Source organism: Xyrauchen texanus, chromosome 12 (genome assembly GCF_025860055.1).
Source record: "Xyrauchen texanus isolate HMW12.3.18 chromosome 12, RBS_HiC_50CHRs, whole genome shotgun sequence".
In the NCBI taxonomy this organism is placed as follows: domain Eukaryota; kingdom Metazoa; phylum Chordata; class Actinopteri; order Cypriniformes; family Catostomidae; genus Xyrauchen; species Xyrauchen texanus.
Window position 1 is genome coordinate 26949517 of NC_068287.1, and position 20871 is coordinate 26970387.

At 37.9% G+C, this 20871-nt stretch overlaps 1 protein-coding gene across 2 annotated transcripts in view; it reads right to left on the minus strand.

Moving 5' to 3' along the window:
- The window catches only part of LOC127652871 (transient receptor potential cation channel subfamily M member 4-like), a 35804-nt gene that overhangs the window by 13412 nt on the left and 1521 nt on the right, over window positions 1-20871 (minus strand). For both annotated transcript variants that reach the window (XM_052139290.1, XM_052139289.1), the window contains exons 2-13: window positions 20669-20730; window positions 19408-19573; window positions 18328-18508; window positions 16378-16547; window positions 15632-15809; window positions 6776-6840; window positions 6116-6364; window positions 5924-6026; window positions 5667-5785; window positions 4789-5097; window positions 4285-4386; window positions 4048-4176 (exon numbers count right to left, since the gene is read on the minus strand). In XM_052139290.1, the coding sequence (XP_051995250.1) occupies window positions 4048-4176; window positions 4285-4386; window positions 4789-5097; window positions 5667-5785; window positions 5924-6026; window positions 6116-6364; window positions 6776-6840; window positions 15632-15809; window positions 16378-16547; window positions 18328-18508; window positions 19408-19573; window positions 20669-20730 (1833 nt within the window). The remainder of the gene's footprint in view (window positions 1-4047; window positions 4177-4284; window positions 4387-4788; window positions 5098-5666; window positions 5786-5923; window positions 6027-6115; window positions 6365-6775; window positions 6841-15631; window positions 15810-16377; window positions 16548-18327; window positions 18509-19407; window positions 19574-20668; window positions 20731-20871) is intronic.

Below are 20871 nucleotides of genomic sequence, written 5' to 3' on the forward strand. Positions count from 1 at the left end.
AATCCTATATCACTAGAAGAGACCACCGCATCAGTTCCTCATATTACTCTGAGGAGCAGGAGGAGGAAGAAGTTACTAACCACCAGGAGGCGCCCAAGTCTGCTGCTGACAACATGGAGGCACCCGAGTCTGTTGCAGTTCTTCCCACTACTCTAGCTGCAGCTTTCCAATAGGGGCTCGATTAGATGCAGCTTTCCAGAAGGGGCCCGAGTTAGCTGCATCTCGGCTGCCTTGGTCTCCTGTTCAGTCTTGGTCTTTTGGACCCCCGCAGGCTCCCTCGTGGTTTCCAGCTACTCTGGCACCATTGTTTTTCTCCACTTGAAGTGTTTTGTTCTAGTTTGTTTCACGCTTAACCCTATTTTGGTATTCCTGTGCTTGGGTCCTCATTTCCAGTTCCTGACACTTAAACTATATGGACCTGCCAGTAAGTCCTTGGGTGGAGCCAGAAATGTACGATAAGTTACGTTTAAATTGTAAAAGTCCCCAGATACATAAGTCACTCATCTGTGGTACAATTCAAAAGCTTAGAATCTGAACTTTTCATAGAATGCCATCACTTTTGCATTTATGTTACATAAAATATCAAAAAGCCTTAAAAATTTGCGTAGCAAATGAGTGCCACTTAGAGGTGATGATGTAGAAGCATGAATATAAAAGTTTTTCACATAGCACTGAGATATGCAAGTGACATATCAAATATATTTTGTTGCCCTAACACATAGTTTAAATGATTATCAAAAGAATCCTGAAGTGAAATATTATCTCTGTTGGACAACAAAGACAAACATCTCATGTCTGCCCTTATTACTGCTTCTGTAGCCACAAATTCAATATCAACTCTTAACTTTGAAAATGAGCAATTATTTACTTGTTTGTGAGCTTGCTTGGTTAAATAATACAATGTTATTTCTCAGATGTATAAGATGTATCTCCAATGACCCCTAGAATGAGCTTAGTCATTCAAAGGCCAAGATATTTGCAGAAACAGTGGGGAACATGCATACCATCCCAAATTGACTGGGTGTCTATGGTCTGAGTGCTTTCTGTGTAAGAGTGCCACCTACCTTTCAGATTTGCATATTGTGATGGAAGGTGAAAGAGAAAAAAATATTTTTCCTAGTACTTTTCCAGGTGGAATAAAATAAGACTTTTTGTAGTGAGACTGAGCAGACAGATATGGAATGATATTCCGGACATTATTCAAAAGGAATTGCAAATTGTATTTGCAATTGCGTTTTCAATTTGTGGACGCATAAAATGTGACATAATCCAAACGCAATTGCAAATCGCGCATTACCGTTTGCATTTTCGTTTAAGCGAACGCACAGTGACTGCCAGATTTCAAATGGAAAAGCAAAGTCCATTTGCAACTGTGTTTCCCATATCTTAGGAGTTTTGGCCCTGTCATATTTAAATAGCAATTTCAATTACCACGTCTGCTTTTTCACTTTCTCAGCGTGGCGTATGTAGCCAGCCAAAACTCAAATGGAATACTAATTCCCTTAGTATTTCAATTTCCGATGGCTTACACGAAAACCTGTCAATCAGGGTCAAGGGTGGGATTATGCTATGGGGCGTGTTTGTCTTGGGAAGTGATGTCACTCACAGTCTATCACGATCAATAATTAAAAAAAATAAATAAAAAATTAGCACTGCACTTTATTAATCTATAATCTCACACTGGACTGTCAACATATTCTCCTCAATATACTACTTCATATATATATATATATATATATATATATATATATATATATATATATATATATATATATATATATTTCATATACTCCTACTTATTGTATTGTATATTGTGTGTATTGTTTACTGTACATTGTATATAATTATTGTGTTGTGTAAGTATGTGTACATTTGATATGTAAATTGTGTTGTGTAAGTATGTTGTTTATTGTAATTGGTATATGTCTCGTCACTGTCATGACTGCTGTTGCTCGGAACTGCACACAAGAATTTCACCTACAGTTGCACTTGTGTACATGGTAGTGTGACAATAAAGTGATTTGATTTGATTTGATTTGATAAACCGGCGTCTGTTCAGGGCATCACCTCTTGACCGTCGACTGTGAGTGACGTCACTTCCAAAGACAAACACGCCCCATAGCATAATCCCACCCTTGACCCTGATTGACAGGTTTCTGTGTAAGGCATCGGAAATGGAAATACTAAGGGAATTAGTAATCCATTTGAGTATTAGAAAATCAGTTATTTTGAATTCTTATAATAAAGGTGGCTTAAATTTCATTGATTTTGATTCTCTTAACAATACCTTAAAAATGAATTGGCTTAAACGTTTCATTCACAATCAATCTTCTATTTGGAGTATAATCCCAAGATATATTTTTTCTCAATTAGGAGGTATACATTTTCTTTTAATGTGCAATTATTCAATTAGTAAACTTCCTGTCAAACTTTCCAATTATCATCAGCAGATGCTTATGGCTTGGAAACTTATTTACAAGCATAATTTCTCGCCACACAATTTTTTAATTTGGAACAACTGTAATATTCTTCATAAGAGGAAATCTTTATTTCTTGAAAACTGGTTCAATAATGGGGTGATATTAGTAAACCAGCTATTTGATAGTGAAGGTAATTTATTTAATTATTCCGATTTTGTTTCAGGATACCAATTCCCAGTATCTAGTAAAGAATTTAATATAGTTTTCAAGGCCATCTCTTTGGAAATCTGTATGCTGTTTAGAAACAATAATAGTGCTACAGTGACTTCTGTTTCTCCCCTAGCCCTGAATCTACTGTGGTTGGTTCTATTTGTTTTTCAATACATAAATCCAATTATAAAATTAGGTCATTATTTTTGGACCCTGTTACTTCAATTCCTTCCTCCATTTCTTATTGGAATAACCTTTTTGATGATATTAAATGGTCATATGTTTGGACACATCCTCAGAAATTCTTTCTAACTAATAAAGTTAAAGAAATATCCTATAAAATTATTCATAGATTTTATCCAGTTAAATACTTTTTTAAAGAAATTTAGAAATGATATTGATACTTCCTGCTCTTTTTGTGAAGCCTCCTCTGAAACTGTTGATCATTTGTTTTGGGAATGTCTTTTTACTCGGTCTTTCTGGAACAATATTGATGCTCTGATTGTCCAAAAGGTTTTATGTAACTTTTCTTTATCATATAGACACATTCTTTTTGGATTTTATGTTAAAGACAAGAATCTAATTAATGCATGTTTTTGTATAAACCTTCTTTTATATATTGGAAAGTTTCATATCCATAAATGTAAATATATGAAAAGTAAACCCCACTTTAGCTTTTTCAAAGAAGAATTGAAGATGTATTTAAATACAATTTCAACTTCTGTTAACAAGAAAGCAATGAAAACGTCCAGAATTAGTGCCATGTTTAATATTCTCTCTTAATGTTTTTTTCTTTTGTGCCCTCTTCTTTTTTTTTTTCTTTCTTCTCTTACACTCTTTTCTTTTTAGACTATTGTTGAATATATTTAAATTTCTTTCACATTTCCTCTCTTAATGTATTCTGAACCATAATTTCTCTTTTGTTTTGAAAGATTGTTTATATTTCTTGTATGTATCATCTTGTTCTGTTTGTTAATATTGCAATAAAAAAATAGTATTCCATTTGAGTTTTGGCTGGCTACATACGCGACGCTGAGAAAGTGAAAAAGCAGACGTGGTAATTGAAATTGCTATTTAAATATGACAGGGCCAAAACTCGTAAGATATGGGAAACACAGTTGCAAACGGACTTTGCTTTTCCATTTGAAATCTGGCAGTCACTGTGCGTTCGCTTAAACGAAAATGCAAACGGTAATGTGCGATTTGCAATTGCGTTTGGATTATGTCACATTTTATGCGTCCACAAATTGAAAAACGCAATTGCAAATACAATTTGCAATTCCTTTTGAATAATGTCCAGAATATCAATCCATAGACAGCAATGGTTAACCTTTTTATTTTATTATGTTCATCATACGACTGTAAACATATACTGTAAATATGATATGGAAATTATGAAAATAGAGAATGGCTTTACCATTTCCCAGAAGTAGATGGACATTTCTCTCCGATTCTGAAGAACGGCCCAAATGAAAAGAGCCACCCATGGAGTTGCACAATGCTGCTTCTGATAAGGACTTTCATTTAGTAGCAACTTATTCACATGCTGAAAGAGGACACAAAACTCTTTCTATGATCACAGCACTATCTATAATTGAGAAATTCAAATCAATTCACCAATCCAAAAATCACTGAAGAAAATCCTGGTTGGTACCTTCATTGCTTTTCGTGAGTTTACACCCTGATCTAGACCGAGAGGTCCGTAGTATAAGGGCTGACACACGTCTTTCATGATTTCATGTAACACCCGTGAAACCTGAGAGATGGAGAAATCTTAATCCATTGGTTTTACTTATGTCACACTATTTAATGATGTTTAACACTACTATAAGGTTATATACATTAACATTAGTCTTGATTTTTTAACAATAATAGTAGTACATTTTAAAATTAGATAATGTATTTTATCAGTGAACAACAGTATACTAAAAAATTAAGTTAACACTAACCAGGATGCTGTAATAACTGTATATATATATATATTGTTCTCCACAGGGCTGGATCATATTTTTAAACAAATGTATACAAAGCAAATACATGCATACATAATTGATAACTATTGTATAAACAAATGTCAACATTTACAACAATATTGTGAAGTATTACCTATTAAATAAATCCTCTAACATTGGTTTCAGGGTAACCTAAACCCTTTTACCTCATATAGGGTGATCTGTTGTGCAGCAGAGGAATTGGTAGTTGTATTCATGGGGATCTTGAGAGAGGAATTCTCATCAGGAGTGAAAGATAACTGGGTCTGAGAGGCAGCTAATCCCACTCGCTCCTGCAGCCTTCTCTGGAGGAATGAGTGCACCAGAGTGCAGTCTGACAGAGAGCCATATAGACGTTCTAAACGATGGTACGTAAGATAGTCCAGAATATTCAGGCCATTTTCCACAAAGAGACGAACAAACTGGGGCTTATCATTCACCAGAGCATCAGTCATTGAGTCCTCCAAGTCCTCATACTTAGAGAGAGAACACATTGGTCATAAAACAAAGCTACTCTACAGGGTTCCCACACCTTTGGATCAATGAAATTCCATTACTTTTCCAGTTAAAAAAAAATCATTTTATAAAGAAGTGGATTTCCATTTGTATGTGGATATTGGATAATGATAATCTCTGTATAAATTTGGACTTCACAGACTTAGTTAACTGGCTTGCATGCCACTCAGAGCTTATATCTTCTAGGTCCTTGCGGTTTCATCACAAGGCGAAGAAAATAACTTGAGTCTTACCATAATAAATAAACCATGGTTTGTCTGGAGGCAAATGTTTTCTTACATTGTTAAAGGCTCTGCAGAAATCTATAGTTTAAGTACTAAAACATATCTTCATAGCATCCTAGATATGTATTAGTTTAGCAGCAACATTATTGCATTATGTATTCTCAGCTACCTGTCCTGGCCAGTAATTGCCAATAATGTGATTTATGCACTTTGTTGTAAATTGTGCTGGATTTGGTAAAAGTATCGATGTAATATAAATGTAATGTGTCAGTGTGCTACCATTAGGACACTGCTAACATTCCTACCCTCCAATGGACGTCGCCGTTGAAGAGTTCACTCTTGGCAATGTCCACTCTGTTCCAGGCCACTGCCAGCTTCAGCTCCTCAGTGTACTCACTAGCGTCATTAGAATCACGTTTAGCAGCTGAACACACACATTTAAATATTTATTTATATCCACTCATCATAGAAGTACAAAAACAATATAAATAATTCTGATGCATGTTTATGTAAAAATTGCAGGTTACACAAATAACAACGTTGAACTATCCCTTTAGCTCACCTCTTACAAGTGCCTTAAGGATGACTGTGTCAAAGTCATCTTGCCCTTCCTGGTCTCCATGAAACACAGTAATAAGTTCTCTGTTTTGATAGATACTGAGTGCCTGTGTGAAAAAAGAGGAAACAAGTAATCAAAAGACCTCTGTCCTTCATGCACTCATTTACCCAAACTCTTTCCTGATCTTAAACCCACCTGATCCACCAGTTTTTCTACTTGATTCCCCAAAGGGAACTGTTTCTTAATTCTCGCTGCCACTCTGTCTCTGAGCTCAGCACTGTTGATTTCCCTGGCTTCCCCGGCAGCAGACTGTAATGTCGGGCTCACGGGTGGGGTCAGGGGTGTATTGAGGTCCCTCAGGATTCCTGCTATCAGGTCTGCTGCTGGGCCCGACCCTGCCAGCACCAACCATGGAGTGGAATTCTGTAGAGATAAATCCACTCGCTGCAGCAAGAGAGAGAGAATATATACATAGCATTACTTTTTTATTTACTTTTACAAATGTTTTTATTTTTAACTGAAATGTTGTTTTCCTCTTTGTTAAATTATTTTCTTTACCAGTGAAAGCTGATGTTAGCATACTGTTTCTGTTGTAATATAGTTACAGTAATGAGAAATTGCCTTCTTCATGTCTGTTTGCTATTTCCAAGAGTTAATTGACTTCATACTGTATCTTGATTAGTGAATTTGACTGCCTTCAGACTTTACTTTATACTTTTAAGGGGCTTAAGAACTTAAGTCACTTAAGGCAGTTAACTTAAAAACAGTTATGGTTGTAATTTAAGGTATTGCAGAAATCTTCAATACCTTAAATTACAACTATAACTGCGCCATGTATGTGTCAAGTGTAATGACCTCTAGCATTGCAGCATCCCCTGCAATCAGCACACACAATACAGGAATCTCAATGCTTCCACTGCCTGTTAAAGACAGAAGAAATGCAGTTTTATAAATACAATTAGGAATAAAGCATGTTTCTTCTACAACTGTATTAAATAAAAACAACATAATTTTAGCAATAACAAAAAGACTAAAGACATTAGTCTAATGTTTCTATTTGTTTTAAAACTGGCTCATTCTCAAAATATATTGTCTTTCCAAAAATATTTCAATTTTCAATTCAGGTTAGTTCATTTTTCACCGATAAAAGCTGAGGACAAACATTTTTAACATTTTAACTTGACAGTTATTCTAAGATGATGTCAATAGCATCACAATTCATACAACCCTGCTCAGACTAAAATCAATAGATCATACCATTAAATAAATATTTTTCAATAAAATAGTTCACATGAACATTAAACGAAGTAACAGCGATACATTTAAAAGAACCATGTGAAGAAATTAAATCACAGTTAAAATGTAAATTAACAACTTTTTCAATATGGTGGGAAAATCACAATGGGTGTGTTCCATTCAGAAGTGATCATACCTATGCCTTATTCCCTTTGAAGGCCATCCATTGTAAGCGCTTTAGAAAGGTGTGGGGCAAAAAATATAATTTATTCGGAACTTTTAAGTAATTTTTATTGGAAATTCTGTTTGAAGCAATCTTACAGCAAGAATATCATGATTGTTCTCCTTTCTAAGTGCCCTTCAGAGGGGGATTTATCCTGTTTTGAATGCAGGATAATTGTATATTTAAGCAGCCTGTTCTTCCTCTAAATTTTGACCTTGGAAGTTCTTTTTCATAACTTTTTATTTTTCCAAATTAAAAGTTTTTAACGTTTAATTACTTATTTTATTTAGCTTTTTGCACACTTGTTAGGCATTGCACTAATGTTTGACCTGAGAAAATTAAATAAGTAAAAAATAAACACAAAAAAACATGTAAATGTCTTAAGTTGTTACGAAGGCAGACGAGGGCAGACGAGGAGTGGGGATCCAAATGCGGTTTTATTGTAAATAACTAGACAAACACAACTGGAATAACAAAACATCCACAATGGGAAACAAAAGATATAAACAGGGGAAAACATCCACGACGGGCTCAGGCAGGAACACAGACCAGAATATACAAGGCATAAACATTCACTTACAACATTCACATCCAAACATCTACATTCAACGATCGACAATGACTGCGGAACAAACAGGGTTTAAATACACAAACACAATGATGACTAAACGACATGCAGGTGAGAACAATGAAGTGCATGGGCAGTGATGAGGGCAGGGAATTATGGGAAGTGTAGTTTATGACAGTTGACAGGTGAAACACGGGGTAGACAACAAGGGATCGTGACATAAAAAAACAAAAACAGAAAAAATACCCATAAGAAGAAAAAAAAAAAAATTAAATCGTCCAAGGAGTGAGGAGGGGGCAGGCAGACCAAGGAGGGCACAAGGGCAAACAGACAGTCCAAGGGGGCACAAGGGGCAAACAGACAGTCCAAGGGGGCACAAAGGGCAAGCAGGCAGTCCACGGGGGCATAAGGAGCAGACAGGCAGTCCAAGGGGGCACAGAGGGCAAGCAGGCAGTCCACGGAGGCACAAAGGGCAGACAGGCAGTCCAAGAGGGCCACAATACGGGGACTGGGTCAGGTGGCCAGGGAGGTGGCCTGGGAGGTGGCCACAGGACAGGGACATGTTCAGGAGGCCTGGGAGCTGGCCACAGGGCAAGGACAGGTTTAGGAGGCCTGGGAGCCGGCCGCAGGGTAGGGTCTGGGTCTGGGTCTGGAGGCCTGGGAGTCGGCCACAGGACAGGTTCGGGAGGTCTGGTAGTCGGCCTCAGGGACACAGCCATGGAGAACTCTGAGGGCGGAGCCGTTGTAGGCGGAGCCATGGAGGGTGGAGCCGTGGAAGACTCAGGTGGCAGAGCCATAGAATGCTCTGGAGACGGAGCCGTGGTAGGCTCAGGAGGCGGAGCCGAGGAAGGCTCAGGAGGTGGAGCCGTGGGAAGCAGAGCCGTGGAAGGCTCAGGAGGCGATGTCGTAGAAGGCTCAGGAGGCGGAGCCGTGGAAGGCTATGGAGGTGGAGCCGTGGAAGGCGGAACCATGGAGGGCTCTGGAGGCAGAGCCGAGGGAGGCTCAGGAGGCGGAGCCTTGGGAGGCTCGGGAGTCCACGGGGGCACAAGGGGCAGACAGGCAGTCCAAGGGGGCACAGAGGGCAAGCAGGCAGTCCACGGGGGCACAGAGGGCAGACAGGCAGTCCAAGAGGGCCTCAAGACGGGGACTGGGTCAGGTGGCCTGGGAGGTGCCACAGGACAGGGACATGTTCAGGAGGCCTGGGAGCTGGCCAAAGGGCAAGGACAGGTTCAGGAGGCCTGGGAGCCGGCCGCAGGGTAGGGTCTGGGTCTGGAGGCCTGGGAGTCGGCCACAGGACAGGTTCGGGAGGTCTGGAAGTCGGCCTCAGGGCCACAGCCATGGAGAACTCCGAGGGTGGTAGGCGGAGCCATGGAAGGCGGAGCCATGGAAGACTCAGGAGGTGGAGCCGAGGAAGGCTCTGGAGGCGGAGCCATGGGAGGCTCAGGAGGCGATGTCGTAGAAGGCTCAGGAGGCGGAGCTGAGGGAGGCTCAGGAGGCAGAGCCGTGGAAGGCGGAGACATGGAGGGCTCTGGAGGCAGAGCCGAGGGAGGCTCAGGAGGCGGAGCCTTGGGAGGCTCGGGAGGCAGAGCCGTGGGAGGCGGTGACGTAGAAGGCTCGGGAAGCGGAGCCCTGGGAGGCTCGAGAGGGGGAGCCCTGGGAGGCTCGAGAGGTGGAGCCCTGGAAGGCTCGGGATGCACTGGCTCTGGGACGGTCGAGGCTACAGGCGCTGGCTCTGGGACGGTCGAGGCTACAGGCGCTGGCTCTGGGACGGTCGAGGCTACAGGCACTGGCTCACTGACGTTCGAGGCTACAGGCACTGGCTCACTGACGTTCCGGGCTGCAGGCACTGGCTCACTGACGTTCAGGGCTGCAGGCACTGGCTCACTGACGGTCGGGGCTGCAGGCACTGGCTCACTGACAGTCGGGGCTGCAGGCCCTGCTCACTGACGGTCGGGGCTGCAGGCACTGGCTCACTGACGGTGACAGGCGTGAACTGGGGAGCGGAAGCTTTTCACCTAACTGTTTCTATCAGTTATCTCATATGGTATATACTATGGACCTGTTTTTCTTAATTATACCTTTTATTTTGATCAACACTTATGCTTTATGATGCTTCTTTTCGGTCACTTGTTTCCCAGCAAAGCACAATGTAATCTATACTGTAATGTGCTAACTTACATTTATTGTTGTTCTTAGCAGATACTTTATTATACATTTAATTTATTTATCCATGTTATTAATGTCATATTCTTAATTTAAATACATTAATTTTATATAATACATAACAATATAACTTCTTTATATCATAGCTAGTATGTGCCTCACCTCGAAGCTGATAACAATGATGATGATTCTTGCGCTTGCTCCCTTCTTAATGATCTTAATGGCAAAACTGGTGTGAACAAGTAATCAGTAAAGGAAGATGAATGACTTAAAGCTACTATAGCGAGCAGCCCCCTCTGTTGGCAAAATAAACAGCACACGGTAAACCTTGTTGCCGGTAGGCTTCAATAGCAGCTTTCTTGCCATATATTTTCACTTTGTTTTGAAAGCTCAGTAAAAACGGGGACATGTCCGGGACAGACCATCAAAAACCGGGACTGTCCCTGGAAAACAGGGACATCTGGTCACCCTAAAATATTTTCATATATTGAACTGGAACAGACAGTCATACTGATACCAGTTGTCTTTCCACAAGTACCTGCTCCTTTTGTGTCTGCCACCTCCTAAAATGTAATATAACTGTTTTTCCTTAAAGGGATAGTTTGTCCAAAAAATTTTATTCTCTCATCATTTACTCACCCTCATATCATCCCAGATAATTTTGCAGAAAACAAACAAAGATTTTTAGAAGACAATCTCAGATCTGTAGGTCCTTACAGTGCAAGTGTATGATGACCAGAAATCTGAAGCTTCAAAAAGCAGAAGGCAGCATAAAAATTATCCATACAACTCCAGTGGTTTAATGTATGTATTCTGAGGTGATCCAGTTGTTTTTGGGTGAGAACAAACCAAAATGTAACTCCTTTACAATGTACATCTTGCCATTGCAGTCTCTAGGTACAATCATGATTTCAAGCTCAATTACTCTTACTAGCGCCATCTAGCGGTTGTACGCATGTAACGCAAGCATCAAGCAGTGGAAGTGTAATCAAAGATACTGATATTACAGAAGATATTGATTAAACCACTGGTCTTATGTTTTACTTTTATGCTGCTTTTTAGCACTTCAAAATGTTGGCACTCATTAACTTGCATTGTATGAACCAACAGACCTGAGATTTTCTTCTAAAAATCTTCATTTGTGCTCTGCATAATATAAATAAAAATAAAGTCATACACATCTGGAATGGCAAGAGGGTGAGTAAAATATAAATAAATATATATTTCTTGGTGAACTATTCCTTTAAATGTTTTAGGAATTATGTATGATTACTTTATGGATCTTAATGAATTTGAATTTGTCATAATAATTATACATTTTAATTTTTGTCCTGTAAATATTTATAGTATACAGTTGAAGTCAGAAGTTTACATAAACTGAGTTTAAATGTATTTGGCTAAGGTTTTTCACAATTCCTGACATTTAATCGTAGAAAACATTACCTCCCTTAGGTCAGTTGGGATCGCTACTTTATTTTAAGAATGTGAAATGTCAGAATAAGAGGAAAGAAATAAAAGCTGAAATAAATCATTCTCTTTAATCACATTCCCAGTGGGTCAGAAGTTTACACTTTGATAGTATTTGGTAGCATTGCCTTAAAATGTTTAACTTGGGTCAAACGTTTTGGGTACCCTTCCACAAGCTTCTCACAATAAGTTGCTGTAATTTTGGCCCATTCCTCCAGACAGAACTGGTGTAACTGAGTCAGGTTTGTAGGCCTCCTTGCTCGCACACACTTTTTCAATTCTGCCTACAAATTTTCTATTGGATTGAGGTCGGAGCTTTGTGATGGTCACTCCAATACATTGACTTTGTTGTCCTTAAACCATTTTGCCACAACTTTGGAGATATGCTTGGGGCCATTGTCCATTTGCAACCAAGCTTTAACTTCCTGGCTGATGTCTTGAGATGTTGCTTCAATATATCCACATACTTTTCCTTCCTCATGATGCCATCTATTTTGTGCACCAGTCCCTCCTGCAGCAAAGCACCCCACAACATTATGCTGCCACCTCCATGCTTCATGTTTGGGATGATGTTCTTTGGCTTGCAAGCCTCACCCTTTTTGTTCCTAACATAAAAATGGTCATTATGGTCAAACAGTTCAATATTTGTTTCATCAGACCAGAGCACATTTCTCCAATAAGTAAGATCTTTGTCCCCATGTGCACTTGCAAACTGTAGTGTGGCTTTTTTATGGTGGTTTTAGAGCAGTGGTTTTTTCCTTGTTGAGCAACCTTTCAGGTTATGTCGATATAGGACTTGTTTTAGTGTGGATATAGATACTTGTCTACCGGTTTCCTCCAGCATCTTCACAAGGTAATTTGCTGTTGTTCTTGGATTTATTTGAACCAAATTCTGTTAATCTCTAGGAGACATAATGCGTATCCTTCCTGAGCGGTATGATGGCTGCATGGTCCCATGTTCTTTATACGTGTGTACTATTGATTATACAGACTTGTGGACTTGTGGAGGTCCACAATTTTCTTCTTGGCTGATTTCTTTTGATTTTTCCATGTCGTCAAGCAAAGATGCACTGAGTTTGAAGGTAGGCCTTAAAATACATACACAGGTACACCTCCAATTGACTCCAATTATCCTATCAGAAGCTAATTAGCTAACTACCTAAAGGCTTGACAAGATTTTCTGGAATTTTCCAAGCTGCTTAAAGGCACAGTTAACTTAGTGTATGTAAACTTCTGACCCACTGGAATTGTGATATAGACAATTAAAAATGAAACAATCTGTCTGTAAACAATTGCTGTAAACATTACTCATGTCATACACAAAGTAGATGTCCTAAACAACTTTGCTAATATGAATTCTGTGAACAAAAAAAAAAAAGAGTTTTAATGATTTCAACCTAGGTGTATTGCTTCTAAACTTCTGACTTCAACTGTATATATATATATATATATATATATATATATATACAGTATATATAGGCTATGTATAAAACAATAAGAAAAAATCATTTTATCTTACAGCATATGATCTACAGTATATACAGATTGCGCTGTAGCTATAAATGAAAACAATAACCATTTATGAGGTAAATTAACCCAGCATATTGTCAGTATGAGCTGACATGTCTGGGTTAAAATGTGTAACCCAAGTTACTGGGCTAGTTTAACCCAATGTGTGTTCTGTCCAATATTTACCCAGTGCTGGGTTGCCAATTGGGTTATTTTTGAGTCACGTACTAATCATTGTATTTTTTAAGAATCATTAGCTAGGCCATCCTTATATCACAGGAGAAAATTTTATAAGTTTTTATTTATTGCCAAGACACTTTTAGGTAAATTACCCCCTTATGTTTCTAATCTTTTAACCTATCGAACATATAGTTACTGCACGAGATCTACAAATTAAATTTGGCTGAAAGTCCCATGGGTGCTTTCTGAATTTGGTAAAATTGCCTTTTCTTTATCTGCTCCTTGGGCATGGAATGATATTTAGATATACTACTTCTTTGAGCACTTCTAAAGGTCTTTTGCAAACTGTTTTAAAATAAACTTGTAATTGTTTTTATTGATCTGATTGTATATATTGACTGTATATTTTTTTTATCTTTTGAATTTTATTGTGAAAGTTATATGTGCTACCGTCTTGACCAGGACACCCTGGAAGAAGAGATTGTATTATCTCAATGGGACCTTCCTGGTTAAATAAAGTATGCAATAAATAAATAAAATAAACCCAGCCAAATGTAGGTAAATGTGTTTCCATCATAGTTAATGCGCCTCAAGTGAGCGTATACATTTTTAATGCGCAATTTGGAAATTTTATTTGTATCTTGGTGTTTCCATCCAGCAGTTTTTATGCAATATCCCAAAATGTGTATAAGACTATATGGATAGAAACCGAGCTATAAAAGATGTGTACCAGATGAAAGTGACAATGGTTTTTTTCAGGCAATTGACAAATTCAACTATTTTTTGTAAAAAATACAACTACAAAAAATTATATTTCATATTATGTAATAAACTGCGATGGACTGGCGACCTGTCCAGGGTGTCCCCCGCCTTTCGCCCAATGTTAGCTGGGATAGGCTCCAGCCCCCCGCGACCCTGTACACAGGATAAGCGGTTGACGATGGATGGATGGATGGATTATGTAATAAAAGGTTAGGTTATAGAAAGATGCATTTTAAATGGGGGTTTCTTGTCTATTTAAAATCTATTTCAAGACCGAAAAGTCAAGGGACCAAATCCATGGGAATTAACGGGAATATATGGGAATTAACAGGAATATATGGGAATTCATGGGAATAAACTGGAAATGTGCTAAATTTCAGGTTAGCCTATAACAGGGAACGTAAATGTAGTTGAAAAAAAAAAAAATCTTGCAGCATGGTTGTTTTAATCTTGGTTAAAACAACCAGATTTAATGCAAATTCAGTTGAATTTCTACATTGAGCATTCCTCAATCACATGCACACAGCACACTACTTACTGCAGGCTACTTACTACAGCAGGACTATTGAAGCCACACTAATGCATTTGAGCCCAAGGACGACATCCAGTCAGTAAGTTTTGAGGATATTACTAGAGTAAATATATTTTATCTATGTTATTAAAATTTTACAAGCAAATACTAAATAAAATGTGTTTATACAGTAGCTAGCAAGCCAGTAAATCAGATATGCTAAATGTAAGCTAGCTAACACCATTTCATTGACAATTTAAGAGCCTAGCTATCATGGCACTAGCTAGCTCAACTGTGATGCTGTTTCTTCTGCCTTCTGCTAGCCAGTTTTCTGTTATCATACAAGAACGTAGGTTACAGTTTGATTTAGCATGCTGATTGAAGAGAGTTCATCTATTCATCTAGTCTATTTCTATTTGTCCAGCATCAATTGTAAAATATTTTTACCATTCCAGAATATTCCAATTGTTTAGCTAACTATTTATATATCTCTGCATGGCATTGCATTAGTGTTTTTTTACAAGCTTTTTTCTAATCTTATTCTACAGAACACTGCCATGTGTGCCATCTGATGGGTAGATACATTTCACCTCTGCCAATGTAGAAGTAAAGGCTGTGTACATTTGCAAATACTGTGTAAAGGCCAATATTAAGAATGCCACAAAGATGCAAAAGCATATAGCCAAGTGCCCAAAGTTTTTCCAATATTTCCCAGGTAATTTCCGATGGAAAGTTTCAGAAATTTACTGGAAATGTTCTGCCCCTTTGCAACCCAAGTCACCATATTTTGATAATGATGTTAAATTAAAAAATACTGTTCCTTTTTTCATAATGGGACACTATTGTTTAGCTTTCTTCTTCCTTGCTCTCACACAGTGTTTACTTCTCTGTTTTTTCTTATATTAAATATTTATAAAAAGGAAGTGCACGGTTCCAGAGGGATGTGACTGTTGTCAGTTACTTTGTTTCCTGTCAGAGTCCCAGATAAAAGTTATACACAGATAGAAGATTTGGACATTTGCTGTTGTGCTCAATTTGCCATGGTAAAAAAGACTTTTTTATTTTATCAGAGAGAGTTTTTAACTCTCTTACCCCAGATGCCAGTGCGTTGATGGGATATGAAGTCCTCCAAGTTGGCTCTGAACTTCGTCTCACACCCTCTGTGGCCTACACTTCCATCATCCACTAAGAGGAAGGCCTGGTGATTATTGTCCAAGCAGCAGGCATCATGGGGCATGTTCTGCACATAGTAGCGTGCTGGAAAACTACCCTTGTAAAGAGAAGTGAACAACAGGCTTTTATGGAGCTTTCAAAGTCCTGAACACCATTCAGATTCACTGTGACTTTAGTAATGAGTAATAGAACACTACTGGAATACTACTGTATACAGTATATATGTTTTTAGAAAACTGATTTCTCCCACTCTACTGTATACTTTGATTGGATTAGTTGCATTCTAAGTAGTTGTACAATGACTATAAATGCAAATTCTATGATGTGCTAATGTGCTGTGTTGCTACGCTGCCTGGCAACATCAAACAGCATACAGTTTGGATATGGTTATAGTAATGAACTATTATAGAATGTATTGTTTATTCCAAAAATTATTCATTATTCAGTATATTTTTCAGTTTATTAGACTTTGGTTTATTTTATCATAGTTTGATATGCGTGTGTTACAGTGATTTTACCACAAATAAGTGTGTTTTAGACACTTTGCCTTGCATTGTACCAAAAAACAATCCATATCTTAAAGCTGTGACAAACAGCTTTAAGTTGTTTATTGCTTAAGTATACTATACTGCTATGAGATTGTGACATTTTATTGCCAATAGTACCTGTGGGTTAATGAGTTGCTGACGTTGGTGAATCAAGCCCCAGGGTGCGACACCCACAGCTATAACTTTGGCCTGTGAAAGAGACGAAGCTGTTGCACAATGGTCCCTTACTGCCTCACCTACACAACGGCCAACCCCTTCCCTTAGGCCTGCTGTCATGATCCAAGCCCCTGTAAAAATCATGTTTGTAATATATAAGCTAAATAAGAGTGCACAGAAACACATCGGTATCACTAATATGCTCTGTTACAAAAATGTAATATCATTTATTTACAGTTGCAGAAACATTTTGGAACCCCTAGGTTTACCAGGATTTCTGCATAAATTGGTCATCAAATTGAATCAAATTTATTAAAAAATTTGACAATAGACAAAACTGTGAATGTTTACATTGAGTATTCAATAGAGAAATGTTGCATGTTATTTAAGCAGACTGTGTTTGTCTATTGCTGTGACTTAGATCAGATACATTTTCTGACCTATTTTGGCAGAAATCCAGGTGAATCCAAGGGTTCACATACTTGATCCTGTAACTGTATATTCGTCATGAACATGCAATTTCGCAAACACACATTACTAGAGGTGTGAATCTTCACTGGCCTCACGATTCGTTTAGATTACGATTCAAAGGGTAACGATTCGATTATAATACGATTCACAATGCATCTTGTCCATCAATATCTTTCTTGTTTCAGTTTCTTCAAAATGTTATTTTTCCTCTCTATTTTTTCCCTTCAGTTTTTTATTTAACAGCTGTTTTAAAAATCAGAACGAGTCACATTACATAAACTGACCTTTTACATTCAGTATGAGCTGTGAACAAAACTTAACTTACGTCTTTGTTTCCACATCTTTGGCGTGCACCACTAATCTGCCGTGATTTCAACTGAACTCAGAATCGATTCTGATTCTTTAGAGAATCCATTCAGAATCGTTTGATTTTATCCAATGGTTCTACACATTACAGACCACACAATTTTACATTTTTAAAATGTTAGCCTAAACATTTTTTTGCATTAACTGGTTTGAGTCAGGTCACAAATATGATTTAGCATGTCTAAACATGAATACATTAGGTTAGACCAACAAATCAAATTTTGAGGGTTAGATAAGGTAGATAAGGTTCTCAACCAAGCAACACTACAAACGTAAGCACAGGGAATTTCACTGTTGAGTAAGACTAGTTTTGGAATGTCTACCACTGATCTATCGAGACTTCTGTCTAGTCTCTAATTACTGGACACATGAAAACAGTTATTAACATTTCAGAAAAGCTACCTGTATTACATGTTGTACTTTGAGTCCAGACCAGTTAGGGTTTATAGTACACACGTGACCATTCATTAGGTAAGTATAAAGGTTTATGAGCACATGTTTAAGCACACTCCCAATCAAGTCTACTCTATTCTGGTGTGCAATGGCCACTTTTCACAATCCAATATTTTCCCCATGGATAAAATCAAGTCCTATCCAACATATTGTTGTTGCTGAAAATCCTGTTTTACTCAGAAATATGTTACACAACATATATAGCTAATGCATTTTTTTTAAATGTTAAAATTCTTTCTCTTATTTCAGCTTAAAATGCAATAAACTTTTAGTAAGCCATTTGTAGGCTTTTTTCACTTGTGTAACAAGTGTTACAAGTGTAACACTGTGGCAATATCAAAACATTCCTAAATTTGTTGGAGCAGCCCATCAAGCCTGACACAGCAACACAGGCTTGACTGATTGTCGTGAGTTTAAGGAGGGACAATTTGTTTGTACAACCAAATGAAGACGTCTGGAGTTTTCTGGAATCAAATTATTTTTTCAATTCCATTCCGAAATTACACACTTCAGCTTTAAATAAGTCAAAATAGGTTGTAAATGGGAATTCACACCAACTTTCCGTAACATTATAGAGGCAAAACTGAGCTGAAAATGCAAAAGCATGAGGTCAGGAGTTACCTGTGCTCTGTGCGGCTCGGACAAGGCCCTGTCTGATCACTTCTCGTACCCAGGTCTTCACTTTGTCCTTTCCCTCTCCCCCTACCACTGACACCACCAGATTGGGTATCGGCAGGCCCCATTGATTTGTCATCAGTGAGTACACATTGTCAGGGTGTGTGTCGTGTGACAGACGCAGAAACTTTAGGAGACAAAAGTAATATAAAAATCCACGCATCTGAATTGAGTGGGTGACATAACAAAAGGTTAAGGTCTTCTTCTTCAACTGAATCTTCATTCAAAACTAAGGTACAAAATAAAGTCATCAAGGCATTCCTCACATGCACAGACATGCATGGTATTTTTATCATCACCTAACACACATATATGAGAGGGGTGAACCTGAGTCAATACAACACATTCTTCAAAAAGCTCATAATAACCAATAATGATACTAAATATAAAGATACATTTTGTGAACTTAAAATACATAATAGGAACTGAGTGAACAGAAAAATAAGGAAAATAGAGTAAAATTAATGCACGAAAAGTGCAAATGACACATAAACTTTAAACACTGCATAGCACAAAGAAATGTATGTTCTCTTCTCAGAAAAGTAATCATTGTTCTATAGTCAAATAGAGTTTTGCAGGAAGTAGTTTACATATTCGGTTGAAGTAGGGGTGCATACACACTTCTAGAATATATACACTACATCAAATAATGCTTTGAATCCATTGATTTCAGTAGGGATGTTTTGTTGAAAGAACATAGAGGGGAAAATATGAGGGCATGCCAAAGTAATACTCTATCATGTGACCAAAAGTTGACACCATTGAAACTTTTTAAGCACCACAATCTAACACAGGCATCCGTTGAACAATGAGAATGTCAGAGAGGCAGGTCTTGTGCCTTTGGGAAACCAATTCTCTGTATTCCCTCTTGATTTCAAACTGAAACGGCTCTTTCCACACCCTTAAAACAAATATTACGCCTTCCTATCAACCAAAAGCTCCACGCTTCACTAGTTTTTTCTGGTGTGGCACAATAATTTTAATTGTGCACAATTGAACGGGCTTACAAGAAAATAAGATACCCACTGGACTGTGTCTGCGTCCAGCTCCAGCAAACTCCAGCTCTCCGAAGGCATCAGTAGGGTATTCAGAGGTGTGTTGTGCACTGTCCCACTGGCCTACTACACCATCGCATGCATCTGTGCTGACGTGAAGTTCTCTGGCTCCACCACACTGACACAAAGCCCCATTACTACCAAAGAAAGAGAAAACAACATGATTTTTTACTTTGAGAAACTCAAAGAGAAAATGAGAAAAGACGAAAAGAAAGAAACATAAACAGAACACAGGCAGGTGCCAAAAATGACTTCAACACAACACACTTATAATGTACAGGGTTTTTCAGGACATTTTCAGTCATTCATGATTACTGGATAGATTATTAATACTGGAAGATTTTTTTAGAATTCATTTTAAAGAGGTTGCAGATTTCCATTGGAATGTCAGATACATCTTTTGATTTGAATCGTTTGAATGAAAAGATTTAAACAATTATACTTAATGGTGTACAAACATCAGTAAAAAAACATAATTGGAAAGGCTGATGTTATCACACTGGCACGCACGCAAATGTTACTCTACACAAGCACTTACAAAGAGCAATAAAATATTTTAGACCAAAGTAAATCTAGAAAATATATAAAATATATATAATATAGAAATGTCCATGAATTTACCATAACATTTGTATTATTATTATTTTACTTATTTCCATGATTTTCACCAGCCTGAAAATCAAAAATTTTTGGTTTTCTGTGGGATCTCTGAACATACAGGTTGAGTCGAGACATATTATTCTCCCTTTGTTAGGCCTTTTTGTGCTTTATATATGCATTATCAACACAGTGATAATATATAACAATTAATGTGCAACCAAGGCTCTGGTCTATTACATACAGTTAAAGACATTTGTTCCGGATTCAATACAAATTAAGGAAATGTAATCATTGAAATTCAGTACATTTATCACTTCAATGAATAAACTAAATAAATTAAAACAGTACCAGCTCCAACCCTTTAGTGAACCAAGCCCATTACATTTGCTTTAACAATAGCTTGTAAGGTGAATAAGGACAGGGAAACAATACTGCATTGACATATTGCGCATTCACCTTTATTCCAAAAGAAGTAGCATGTTTGTTGACCCACCCTCTATTAACAAATCGGACTAAGACTAAATGGCTCAGATCAAATTACAAGCATTTGAATGTTTGTTTCACATGGTTGCATATGACAGGACCTTCAGGGTATGCTGGTAAATCTGAATGCAAGTAAATGGCTGTTGTACCTAGAAGAGTCCTCCACAAAGATTGTACATACTCTCTTTTTAATCACCTTTGGGATCCAGCTCTGAAACACAGTAGATTTGCAGTAAAGCATGAGTAAGAGAAAACTACACATTCAAGTTTGGTTTCTTTTCTTTCACTGTAAGTGGCTGATTACAGCTATAAACCCGCTCTTAAATAACAAAAGCATGCCCAAAGAAAAAAG